General features: G+C 46.6%; 1 protein-coding gene across 1 annotated transcript in view; it reads left to right on the forward strand.

The window, feature by feature from the left end:
• Positions 1-12667: 12667 nt before the first annotated feature.
• The window catches only part of GEMIN2 (gem nuclear organelle associated protein 2), a 55669-nt gene continuing 54523 nt past the window's right edge, over positions 12668-13813 (forward strand). Inside the window, exon 1 of the mRNA XM_033950992.1 lies at positions 12668-12882. Coding sequence (XP_033806883.1) covers positions 12761-12882 — 122 coding nt within the window. The 5' untranslated portion in view covers positions 12668-12760. The remainder of the gene's footprint in view (positions 12883-13813) is intronic.

Genomic DNA, 13813 nt, shown 5'->3' on the forward strand with positions numbered 1-13813 from the left:
CCGGATGAGCAGAGAGTGGTTTCCCTTCAATAGGCTGATAGAAAGCTGTAATTGCACTGAGATGGACTCGGATCGATTTAGACTTGAGGCCGAAGTGGATAAGTGCAAAAGATAATCCAAAACAGAAGATAAGGAGGAATGGCGACTTGGTTGTCCGTCCGAATGAGGATTACCTGGTCGTGAAGAAGATGTTGAAAAGCGTTGAGAGCCTTGAGGATCGCTATGAGTTCCAACAGATTGATATGACACTGACGATCCGTACTGGTCCAGTGGCCTTGTGTACGGAGACCATCGAGATGAGTGCTCCAAGCGTAGGTCGAAGAATCTGTCATGAGGACCTTCTGATGGGGGGGCATTTGAAAAAGCAAGCCTCTGGAGAGATTGGAAGAGAGCATCCACCAACGGAGAGATTGCTTCAATGAAGGAGTGACTTATGTGTCGAGAAAGTGGGTCGAAAACCTGCGTCCATTGAGATGCCAAGGTCCACTGAGAAATTCTGAGGTGAAGTCTGGCAAAAAGAGTCACGTGTATTGTGGAGGCCATGTGACCTAGGAGTACCATCATGTGTCTCGCTGAGATGGAAGAGCGGGAAGACACTGTACGACAGAGTTGAAGAGCTTCCAGACGTTGTTGTGGAAGGAATGCTCTGAGTTGGACAGTATCCAGAACAGCTCCGATGAATTGTAGATTCTGTGAGGGCTGAAGTTGGGATTTGGGAAAGTTGATTTCAAATCCCAAACTTTGTAGGAACCAAGTAGTCTGTTGGGTCGCTACAATAACCCCCCGAGATGTAAAATCTTTGATGAGCCAGTCATCGAGGTAGGGAACTACTTGAAGACCATGGTTCCTTAGAGCTGCTGCTACCACTACCAGGCACTTAGTGAACACTCTGGGAGATGAAGCCAGGCTGAAGGGCAGCACTCTGTACTGATAATGTAGATTCCCCACCCGAAATCCGAGATATTGACGGGAGGCTGGATGAATGGGAATATGAGTGTAGGCCTCCTTGAGATCCAGAGAGCATAACCAGTCGTTCTGCTCGAGAACAGGATAAAGGGATGCCAGGGACAACATTCGAAATTGTTCTTTGACCAAAAATTTGTTGAGAGCCCTGAGATCCAGAATGGGCCGCAGATCACCCGTCTTCTTCGGAACAAGGAAGTAATGGGAGTAAAAACCCCTGTTCTGCTGTTCCAAAGGAACTGGTTCGATGGCATGGAGACGAAGCAGAGCTTGAGCTTCCTGAAGAAGAAGGGCGGTCTGGGATGGATTGGAAGGATACTCTCTTGGAGGAAGCTCTGGTGGAACCTGAGTGAAATAAAGAGAGTATCCTTCACTGATGATGGTCAGCACCCAGAGGTCGGATGTAATTGTCATCCATCAGTGGTAAAAATGATGGAGATGACCTCCTATAGGGGGAAGAGAAGTCAGAGACAGAACGATGGAGGTTGCTCTGATGTAAACAGTCAAAAAGGCTGTGAAGCCTTAGGTGCAGCAGAAGGTTGAGATTTTTGTTGCTTCTGAGGCTGCAGTTTCTTAGGAGGGGGGGCGAATATAAGAAACCGCCCTTGGAGCAAAACACCTCTGATAAATGGGAGGAGAAGGTGTAGACTTGGCAGGAGTTGGCTTGGGCTTAGGTCTGACAATAGAAGCAAAAGATTTTTCATGTTCAGACAACTTCTTGGTGGCTGCCTCAATAGATTCATCAAAGAGGTCATTGCCTGCACAAGGAATATTAACCAAGCGGTCCTGAAGATTAGGGTCCATGTCAATGGTACGAAGCCAGGCAAGGCGACGCATTGCTACAGAGCAAGCAGCCGCCCGGGCAGACAACTGGAAGGCATCATAAGACGACTGAAGGAGATGTAATCTAAGTTGTGAAAGAGAAGCAATGACTTCTTGAAATTCAAAGTGTTTTTGAGTACCCAAATAACTCAAAAATTTAGGCAAAAGAGTTATGAGGAACTCAAAATAAGTAATAAAATGAAAATTATAATTAAGTACTTTAGAGGACATCATAGAATTTTTATAGATGTGATGTCCGAATTTGTCCATAGTTTTCCCTTCCCTTCCAGGAGGAACGGTGGCATAAACCTTGGAAGGATGGGACCTCTTTAAGGATGACTCTACAAACAGGGATTGATGAGATAACTGTGAGTGGTCAAACCCTTTGCGATGGAGAGTTTTATACCTAGAGTCCAATTTGCCTGGAACAGCTGGAATGGTATAAGGGGACTCCAGGCATCTGGCAAAAGTCCGAGACAAAAGCTTGTGAAGAGGGAGCTTAAGTGACTCTGCCGGAGGTTGAGGAAGATGAATGACTTCAAGATACTCCTTAGAGTATTTGGAACCAGCAACTAATTGAAGATCCAAGTCAACAGCCATCTGACGAAGAAAAGATGAAAAAGATAATTGATCCGCCAATGCTTTGCCTCGAGAAGGACTCGAGGTTGTTGAGGCAGCCTGGGTCGAAGATGAAGCTTCGGCAGGAAAAAAGGCATCAAAAGAATATGGAGACTTGGACGAAGCAATTGAAACCGCTGAATCCTCGAGATTTGGAAGTGGAGACTTCGATCGAGGAGTCGGCGGTCTAGTAGAAGTAGGAGTAGATCGAGGCTTAGTTGAAGACGGATGTTCGTTAGAAGAAGAACTATGCCTGGAAGTATGCCTCGATGAAGGCCTTGATCATCGGTAAGAACGGTGCTTGGAAGCAGATCTCGAAGATCGAGGAGACAGAAGCAGCCGATGCCACCAAGGAATGGATAGGGCTGGAGACTGTGGATCGAAGCTCCAGAGGCTTGGTGGAGGAACCTCGATGCACTCCCAAAGACTCTGCTCCTTACGAGTGTGAGGATACCTGACGAGGCACTTGCAAAGAATCTGCTCCTTGCTTCGCGTGCTTAGATGCCAGACCAGACACTCGCAGAGACTCTGCGCCCTGCAAAGAATGTGCAAGCTCAGACTGAGGCAAAGGAATAGGCTCGATCTTGCAGGAGTCTGCAGAATACCCAGGCTGGATGAGAGGAAGAAGCTTCGGTCCCATATTAGTGAGGAACTGAATGAATTGTTTCTCCAACATGGTCTGGAAAGAAGCCGGCAAGGATGGATCCGCGTCTGAAACCGGACCACCTGCTTTGGCTGGAGGTTCCACAGAGGCAGTGGAAATGTGCTTCGACTTAGAAATCTTAAGCACCTTAAGCATCACCGCTGAAACTTTCTGCTGAGCTACCTGACCTGAGGATACAGGGGAAGATACAGCAGAAGCCGTCGAGGAGAGAGCCGCTGTAAATGACGAAGGTCTGATGAGACTCGAGGTGGAAGCAGTAGAAGCAGGAGGAGTCTCGGTCGAAGGTGAGGCCGAGGTTGCCTTTGAAGTCGAGGGATCGGAGGAAGAATCCATCCCAAAGAGCTTCTCTACCAAAATACGACAACGTTTAAGGGCTCAAGGTTGAAGAGTAGCACAGCGCTCGCATGACTTCGGTTGATGATCCGGCCCAAGGCACTTGAGGCACCAACGGTGTGGGTCTGTGAGGGAAATCGCACGCTGGCACTGGTTACACTTCTTGAAGCCCATTGCTGTCCGGGACATAGGAGGAAAAACAGCTGCCACTAAATCGAAGCCTCGGAGCTGCAGCTGAGCGGCCTGCCCCGGCAGCCGAACGGAAGAAATTAAATTTTATTATTTTTTTTTTTTAAAGAAAAAAACCAAAAACCAGCGATTCATGAAGAAAAAACAGTGACTCTTGAAGAAAAAACACAAACCGCGGTGTAGAGAAGGCATGAAGTAACAAAGTTAACGCAGAGAGTCAAAGACGGACTTCTCGGCTCCGCAGAAAACTGAGAACTGAGGAGACGTGCCCTAAGCTGGGCGGGAAGGCACTCACGCATGCGTGGTGCGGTCGACTCATAACTTCTAGTTTCTTCAAGCAAGTCTGCTTGCAAGCTTCCACATCCGGGCTCCGCTGATGACGTCACCCATATGTGAGAATAGACTGCCAGCTTGCCCTGGGATAATGCCCTCTGTCTGCAAGGCCACCGCAACAACCACCATAACGTTGGTGAACGTCTGTGGATGAAAAGAAAGCGCACAGAACTGATAGTGCTGACCCATGATTGCAAAACAAAGGAAGCACTGATGGAAGGCCCGGATTGGAACATGCAAGTAGGCCTCCGTCAGGTTGAGAGAGGTTAGATACTTCCCAGGCTGAACTGCCAGAATCACAGATCGCAGTGTCTCCATGCAAAAAGACGGAACTCTGAGAGCCCTGTTGACCCCTTCAAATCTAAGATGAGCTGAAAAGTTCCATCTTTCTTGGGTACCACAAAGTAAATCGAGTACCTGCCAGTGCCCGACCCCTGAGGGGGCACTGTAAACACATCTCAGAGATCTAGCAATCTTTGAAAGGTCTGGCAAAAAGCCTGCTTTTTCACTCTGCCTGACAAGGAGAAGCTCGAAAATGATCTGGCAGGGCAAGGGCAAAATCCAGAGCATAACTGTCCTGAATCACCTCCAGGACCCACTGATTGGACGTGATCTCTGTCCACGTGTGAGAAAACTCGTGCAACTGGGCACCCACCAGAACCAGCGGGGGCACCGGCAAGGAGTCATTGGGCAGATCGGGCTGCTGGGGAACTGGCAGGGGGAATCCCAGCCCCCCGAAGGGCTCCCCGAAAGGACTGCATGTGCTGAAAGAAATGCTCCCGGGAAAACCCAGAAGTTGGGAAGGTAGCAGCCCCATGCCCAGGGCAAAATCTGCAAAAATCCCGCAGATGCCCCCTAGCAATGCCACCTCTAACCACCGGGTGGCCACAGTCCTCAAGGAGGTGGGACACCTTAGAGTCCATCAGAGTCTGAATCAACTTATCCAAATCATCTCCAAACAAAAAAGACCCCTGAAAGGGAAATTTTGTGAGTTTAGTCTTGGATCCCGCATCTGCCAACTAGAGAGCTGCATGGGAACGGGGACAATGGGAATCCCGCGGGGTTCCCCCTTCGGGTCGCGGGGATCCTGTGGGGACACCCCCTCAGGTCGCGGGGTTTCCTTGGGAACCTCCCTCGTGGTCTTGGGTATCTCGCGGGGTTGGATGCAACTCAAGCCACGAGGTTTGTCTTCTTTTCCTACCTGTCCTGCAGCAGCACACATAGCCAACCGGAAATCTTCCCTGATGTCAGTGCTGACATCGAAGGGAGGGCTTTGCGTCAGTTACGTGCAGCGTGTAGGGCAATGGGCACTGCACACTCACGTGACTGATGCGAAGCCTTCTATCAGACGTCATCTCTGAAGTCAGGGAAGACTTCCGGTCGGATAAGTGCGCTGCTGCAGGCAGGAAAAAAAGACGAGCCTCATGGCTCAAGCTGCCTCTCAAAGCTCCATTTGGATGATGAGGAGAAAGTTGCTGAGTAGGTAATATGCTGGAAGATGAGGACTGATCCATGACTTTTGCTTGCCAGAAGCAACAGGCTGGAATTTCCTCTGCCTGGTGCCAGCAGCATTTGGGGGCTGGATGGGATTTCCAGAGAACTCAGCACAAACATTGCTTCTCTGAACATAAAGCAGAGTTCATGGGCAGAAAATGCTTAGAAAGAGCCCCCTCTCCTTCTGTTCTTGTAATGTTTCTGTTTTATTTTCTATAACCGCTTTCCCTTGCCTTCTTCTCTTTTCCTCTTGCTTGTGTTTTCACTGCTTTTAAAGATATTTGAATTACTGCTGCTTGCTTCTCCCCTAGGACCTGCCAGAGCTGTAGTCTAATGAGCTGTACTCTCCATGGCTTTGGCTCTCAGACACTGCTTGGAAAATTGTACAGCCTTTTGTCATAAAGAAATGCTACTACGACTCCCCTTTAAGTTGTATTATTATCATTATTAATGAAGGAAGGAGCCCGCTGTCAAGTGGAGTTTGAAACAGTGGGACAGATTGAAATGGATGCAAGAGAGAGGAATGTTGGACATAGCGGTGAAGGGAATGGAGGGAGAGATATGGCATGGTGCTGGAGAGGGATGATAGAAGGAGAAATGTTGGGCATGGGGCTGGTGGGCAGGGGCGAAAGATGCTGCACATGGTCCTGGGGATGAGAGAGGGATAAATGCTGGACCATGGTAGGAGGAACCAATGGACAGCAACAGAAGAATTTACAGAAGATAGGAAAACGGAAAAAAGAAACTGGTACCAACTTGATGGAAAAATAAGTCTCCAGACAACAAAGGTAAAAAATGGAATTTATTGACTAAAATATGTTAGCTTTGGGAAATGTATATAGCAGATGTCTTTGTATTGCGTTCAAAAGAAAAGAAAATGCATTTCTGGTTTTATTTCTACAGTGTTGAAGTACTTGCTGACCCTTGCTATGGCTGGTAGGGATCCCCCAAGCACCGCCAGCAGAGGACTTTCTCTAGAGACGGCCAGATCTCCCTTCCACCAAGCGCAGCAGTCACTGGCAGCATCCATGAGCCAACTGAGGTGCCAGCATCTGCGACTTAGACGCTAATGCTACCTGCCAAGCTTGGTAAAAGGGACCCCCGGCCAACTGCAGAGGAAGTCCTCAGCTGAAAGCTTGGGGGTCCTCATCAGCTGAGTATTTCTATTTTATATTTACATTAGAGGCTCTGGTAGAAACCCGTTTACAAAGTAGGTATTCTTCCCAATTAATATTTCCAAATTAATAAAGTGTCTTTGCTTATTTATCAATGGGTCTCTACCAGAGCCTTTAATTCAGTAGCATAATTAAATGAAATAACTATTTCTGAAGTTTATAGGGACGAGCGGGGACGGAGGGGATTCTTCACGGGGACGGGTGGGATTTCTGTCCCCACACAACTCTCTACTGCTGACAAAGCACACAGCCACAAGGTACGATGCACAGCCACCCCAAAAGTCATAGACTTGGCAGAGGTCCGCACCAAGTCATAGAGGGCATCAGAGAGGAAAAAAGACGCCATCTCAATCTTCGCTGCCTCTTGATCCACCAAGGATGAATCATTAGACTCACGGTCAAGAACATGCTCGGCCCACTGAAACACAGCCCGAGCCACGAGCTCCCCACAAATAGCTGCCTAGTCCCCCAAGGCAGAGACATCAAAATTCTGTTTAAGGAGAGTCTCTGACTTCCGCTCCTCAGAATCACATAAGGCAGAACCGCCATCTAAGGGCACAGTATGCCGTTTTGCAATAGCGGAGACCACTGCATCCACAACTGGCGACTTCAAGGTAGCCCTATCTCCCTCCAGGATGGGATACAAATGAGCCATGGAGCGTGAAAACTGAAAAGGTGCCTCCAGCGAATTCCATTGCGCCAGGACAATATCCTGATGCATAGGAAAAGAGCGGGACACAGGATGGATCCTCTTAAGAAGAGGATCCCCCACATGTGTGGTCTCAGGTGGCGTCTCCTCAAAGTGTAATACCGAGGAGACCTGTTGAATCAAATCTGTGAACTCATCTCTTTGGAAAAAAAGGCGCACCATGGACATCTCCTCGCCATTAGCCAGAAAAGCCCCGCTACCAATGGCTGTCCCCTCGAGAGGATCCTGGAGATCTCCAAGGGTCCAGGTCTTCACCCAGATCCACACGCTACTCAGACCACAAGTCTTCGTCCCAGGCCACACGCAGGCACTTGGACAAGGGAGGAGGAGGAGGAGGGGATGTAAAAGGAGTAGGGGGGGCAAAGCTGCAGAGGGTGCGGAGGAATGTCCCCCCCCCCCCGAGACCCCCGGGCCAATCACAAAACCCCCGGCCGCCTGGAAATAAGCTCTGAACAAAGCAAAAAATAAAATCAGGAGAAAAACCCCCTGGCGGCCCCATGGAACCCCCTGGCCATGCAGGGGACCCAGCAGAAACCTGCCTCTGTTATTCCAAGACAGGGGGAAGGTCTCATGAGGTGGCAGAGCAAATGGAGGGTTTGCTAGGCAAAAATGGCAAAGTTCCTGCTAAAAATAACCTCTCCAGGGCCTGTAATGGCTGGGAAGCCTGAACTGTTCCTACCACTAAAACAAGCAAGCTGGCATCAACTGTTATAGAAACAGCTGTGAGGGAATCTCCAGCCGCTATGGTGGTAAAGGAATCCTTTTCCCCCTCACCTTCATGGCTAAGGAAATCCCTCCGAGGGTGGCTGGGGAAGACCGGACCTCCCCGCAGTCAGCTTCCGGTTCACGAGGCACTTTCTGTGGGAAACCCTGGCCACCAGCACCCACTACTGACGAGGCTTCTCCACCGCTCCAGCCTGCACAGCATCTACACAGGCCAGCTGCAAGTGCCTCGTGTCTAGAGTAAACTAAGCACTTCTTCCCCTGAGAAGTGCTCATTGTTCCATACGCAATCTAACTAAAAGAAAAATGTTTGTTAATTAAAAATACAGTAATTTACATTAAATTTAAAGGGAAAGCAACCCTTCAAACCAGCACTACCTCAGGATTTTTTTTTCTCACAGAACAGACTCCACTTGGCTCTCCAAACAGTATGCCTTAACAACCAGGGAGTAAGGCTTACTGTTGAGGTACTTCTAAAAAAAAAAAAATGTGGAGGAAAGGGGGGAGGGACCCAGCACACAACCTGCCGGGTTTGACACCCCTGAGGTCGGACGGACCCCCAAACAGGGTCTACCCAAGCTTAATCCTGCACCAAAAAGGGGACAAAGAGCCCTAAACAAATTCCAACAGCCCTACTAAGGGAGATGGGTGCAGCTCACCAACATCTGCTGAAGACTGAGGTAATTAGGGAGAAGGCACCAGATATGTACTATTCCAAAGTTTTGTCTCAGTCTCCACCAGCTGGTCATGATGACATATAACCCGCTTGTAAGATTAACCTATGCCGGTCTGGAGAGTTGCTAAAGAATTACATTTTTTCTTCCAGCAGGATCCAAATTATTATGAAGTGGCCAGTCTTTAATGATGATGGGATTCTCTGTCTCGGCTATCCCACTCACATTTAAAACAGCAGTACTTTGTGTAGCCCAACTGCAGACCAAGTAACAATGTGATGATGTAAGAGGAGCAGCACATTTTTATACATTTCCTTCATGTGGACAGCGTGACCAATAGGAATAGATGGATATATGTTTCTGTTATGCAAAAGTACTGCCTTCAGATTTAGCTTTGACGCATCAATGAACAAGCGCTATTCATTAGGATCATGACTTTGATCAAACGCTTGGAATAATCCATTTACGTCATGACAAAATGTCAATGAGTCTGTCATAGAGAAATGTTCCTTGAGGGTCTTGTGACGATTTCGGAATACAGAGATGTTGATCTCAGGTGCCAAGAGATTCCACTGACAAAGCCTGGAGCCTAAGAGTTCGACTTGTCTCAGATAAAGTAAGATCTCGAATAGGTCATTTAATACTACCTGAGTTATTAAGTGAGGCACACCTGAACTTGAAATCAAGAACTCAGGATCATTTTCGGATTCCAGTTCCATAGAGTCATCAGCATATGCTTCAGAGCCTTCTTCCAAATCCAATGTATAAGTTCCAGGTGGTTTCGGAATTGGAAGATTGTCATTATGTGGCACAGGTCGTATTGCAGATTCAAGATTAGGATACTGAATTTGACTCTTTGTTTTCAAAGAAAATCCAGACACTTTTGTTAAGCAGAAATAACAATCTGTGCAGTGGTCCTTCTGTTCCCTCCAAACCATTGGAACAGCAAATGGCATCGATGGACAAATGCCTTTCAGCCATGCTCCTAGGTTGTTGGCACACGTGAGGTGCCCAAACCTTATCTTGATCTCCAATTTTGCAGCCAAAATAGAGTTCATAGGCTTTCCTAATGAGTGGAGTCATATTTCTCTTCTGAGACTTAACTGTATACTCCCCACAGATGTCATGGTGGTTTGCACACTTTCTTGACATTATACTAACAAAACAACAAAAACGCTTCAAACACAACAACTTGATAACTAAGAAGCAAAACTCTGATACAAAATTGATGATCTAATCTCAACTGTGCTGATGAAGCTTGAAAATTACTGATGATGCAATACAGCGCATTGCTGATGATGCAATAGGCCTACAGAGAACTGCAAATTCCAGCTCCGCCTCCTCACCCATAATAATTTAATTATATAGCACATTATTACATAATTAAAATTAATACTTTAGCTTAAAAATCTAATTTGAGGCAAACTTGTTTTAATGTTTCAGAGACTGTTATAACATTTACTCCAAGCAATAGAAAATAGAGCGAAAATGTTAATTTTTGCATTATAATGCTCTTTTGCCAAAAATCAGAGGGTCATACAGAAAAATTAAGGTCAGTTTTAAATTCAGCGACCCCAATCACTATAGAACACCCACTGCAATTTATGCCCCAAAAACCTCTGTTGCACAGTGATAATCTCTGTGCTAGGAACCTTTATTTATTCCTTTTTCTACTTTAATCCGTCCTCTTCCCCAATCAACCCATTACTACAGAATTTTACCCCCAAATCAGAAGTAGTAAAATACAGTAGCTTATACAGTATAAAATGTGTTACAGTACTTTGAATTTGACTACAAAGTCTGTCTTATTCATGTTACAGCAAAAACCTGAACAAGGGACCCGGAGACTCCCCCTTCCCCCGAGTTTTAAGCAGAACCTCTAGGGATAAGCTTTTGTTGGGTCTAAGAAAGGATGACAGCTCTCAAAAGTACAGGAGCCTCGTTTTACTCGGACCCTCTACCTGTTCCTAAACATTTTGATCAACTCGCTACTTTTCACGAAATTGAGGTTTGCCAACTATACTACACCTCGAACAAATACTAACAGAGTGAACGTGCAAAGTACATCCATTTCTAGCGCGGCAAACAGAACAGTCACGAGGAGGTCAAACCGGCTCCGGCCACGACGTAGGGAGCCAAAGTTCAGCCCATTGGCGAGCCCACCGGGAGAAGCGGAGCTCAGCCAGCTACCTATCAGGCTGGCAGGCGGCGCAGCCTCAGTCACATCTCTAGCTAAGCTAGTCAAACCGGTTTCCACTGTTTCGTGAAACTTTACGCCAGGACGATCCCGCCTCACCTGCCTGCGCAGTGAACCCTGCCCCTGCTATGGACACACTGCAAAAAGCCGCTGCTGCTGCTCCTAACGCCACCACCGGGCGCTCGCGCTGCTACGCAGCCAGTGACGTCGCAGCTAACATGGCCGATTTTTTTTTTTTTTTTACAGCCTGTGCCACGTCAAAGGGCAGAGAGCGCGAGCTCAAGAAAAAGGAGGAGGGGAATGAGAGCAGCAGCGGGGACGCGGGTGACTGGAAATACCACGAGTTTTTCAGAGTGCATAAAAAGTTAACGATTATTTTTAAAACAAAATAGTAAACTACTGCACCTTTCATATTAACATTACCTTTACGTATGGATTTTGGAGTTGTTAATGGATGGGGTGCAGAAGGCTGAAAGAGGGCGAGAAAAGGATGTTGAGTTTGCTTGTTTTGGGGTGTGCATGCATGTGCCGTTTTTATTTGCAGGAAATAAACCGTAGGAAAAATGCCTAAAGGAGAGTGGGCTAACCCCAACACAAATGATAAGTAACATAATAGGGCTAACTGGGTACAGGAGCTTTGGCCTTAAATTTTGCCTCACATCATCAGTAACTACAGACAGGTAGGTTCTGGCATCCCCTCAACAAAAAGTACCCCTTTCTAGTTACAGTAACTGGAGTTTTTGCAATAGTAGTGCTCAAGGACAACTTAGCTGGCACCTACGAGATGACGCTTGTAGCTTCTCTATCCTGTGACTTTGCCCTTCACACCACACATTATTCCTCTTGTCCCATATTTTCCTTCTAAGGCCTACCTAAATATAGCAGTTTTGTTTGTAGATGGAAAAGAGGTATTAGGATACAAAACGGCAGAACGGCAAAACATCATTTTTCTGCCTCCATAGGCTCACCAGGCCTAATGTTAAGGAGTAGCATTTCCCACAGAAACGTTCCCCCCCCCCCATCTGAGGCCTTCCGCTGACCCTATTATCCAATGCTCCCTTCATACAAAACTAAATCCCCACTCAGACAACCCAATCCAAGTCTCCAATTACATTCCATTATCCCTCCCCCCAAACACATATCCCTCCAACTGCAGAAGTATTAGGCTTTGGTGTTTGCATATAAATATGCCTGCATCCCCTTATTTTATTTGATTGATATGTTTATCATGATTCTTCCATATAGTTCTGCTAAAGATCTGTACAAGAGAACTAGATTTACTCAAATTCATATTCAGTAGCAGGTAAGGGGGAGAGAAGAGGTGGTCCCCCCACTACTTCACCAATGTATGTAGCTAATAGGCATTTAACCCCCCCCCCCATACTGATTGTGTCCCGCAGAAATATAAATCGGAAAAAGTAACAATTTTTGATTAACTACGAAGTGAAATATTTAAAGACCCCGTTTCCTTATTTTGAAAGTTAAAAAAAATGAAAAATACAACAAAATACCCGTAAACATTCTATGCCAACGTATTTTCTTACACATCTTGCAGCAAAACATTCTCAGAAAGGGGCGTGGCGTAGTCAGTATCACGGTCCCTTTTAAAGTCCAGAACAACCACCTAAAAATACAAACCCCGACTATTGCGAGGGAAAGTCAGCCCAACCAACCAGGCTCGAGATCACGAAACTGTAGGCGGGGAGCTAAACTGGTGGCCAGTCAGTGAAGAGCATGTAGTGACCAATCAAAAAACCTGCTTGCGCTGACCAATCAGGAGTAGCTTTCCTAGCGAACCTCGGACGTCACTGGCTGACGAGCTTGATTGACCCCCCAGGCACGGTGGTGAGGAGTGTGGCGCGCAGGATGGAGTCTACTGTGGAAGAGCTGATGCCGCGGTTGTTGCCCGTTGGGGACTGTGATATCGGCGATGATTATGATCCCTCCGTGCCCCCCAGAACCCCACAGGAGTATCTCAAACGGGTGCAGTACGTGTTTTTCTCGGGGGTAGGGGGCAGCGGATATAGGCCAATGAGGTGCTCTGAGGCTGAGAGAGCTGTTACCTGCCAGGCTTATTACTTCCGAAAGATGAGAAAAGTTCGATTTCCTCAGATTCGATCTATATAAAAATCCCAATTTGGCTCTATGTTTTGTTTGTCACTATGCAAAAAGGTTCGCTGCAGTGGTCTCATTACAGAAATCTCGTTTGTGTGATCGCAGGCTTCCCTGATGTGAGAGGGGACCGCGGCTTTCTGCTTGTTTTTCAACTTTCTTTTCTACAGATATTCCTGGATGCGGTTTTCCTGTTTAGTTTGTCCTGGTAGTTTCTTAAAAAGAGGAAATCTGGTTTTTATTTAAACTTATCGGCTTACTTTAATGATGGATTTGTTAACTAATTTTATTGAGGTTTTGAACCTTTTCTGCCTTTTTCTATGAGTTGAATAGTCAATGCAGTAAACTTCTTTAAGTTAAATAATTTGTTTTCGATAAAATTCTATGTATTAGACATGGTGTGAATTTTTGTGGGTAGTTCACTAAAGCCTGATTGATTACTCTTTTTCCCACAGACACAGAATTGGGAAAGCCTTAGAAAATCAGACTCTAAATTCGATAGTGGGACAGGCTTGTGGAATCTTAGGGGGAAGAGATAGTGGATGGTGTGGAAGGACAGACTGGATGGGTCATTTGGCCTTTATCTGCTGTCATGTTTCTATATGATAGATAAAAGCTGGTGGCATACACTCTGATACATATTAAATCCCTAAGGGCATTGGAGCAATTACCGCAGCAACTGCTGTGGCTTTGTAAAAGGAGCCCATAGTGTATGGCCCCCCTTTTATCATGCCATATTAGGGTTTTTATTGCGGGCTGCTGTGGTAAAAACTGACACTCATAGGAATTCTATGAGCGTTGGAGTTT

This window comes from Geotrypetes seraphini, chromosome 7 (assembly GCF_902459505.1).
Source record: "Geotrypetes seraphini chromosome 7, aGeoSer1.1, whole genome shotgun sequence".
Classification (NCBI taxonomy): domain Eukaryota; kingdom Metazoa; phylum Chordata; class Amphibia; order Gymnophiona; family Dermophiidae; genus Geotrypetes; species Geotrypetes seraphini.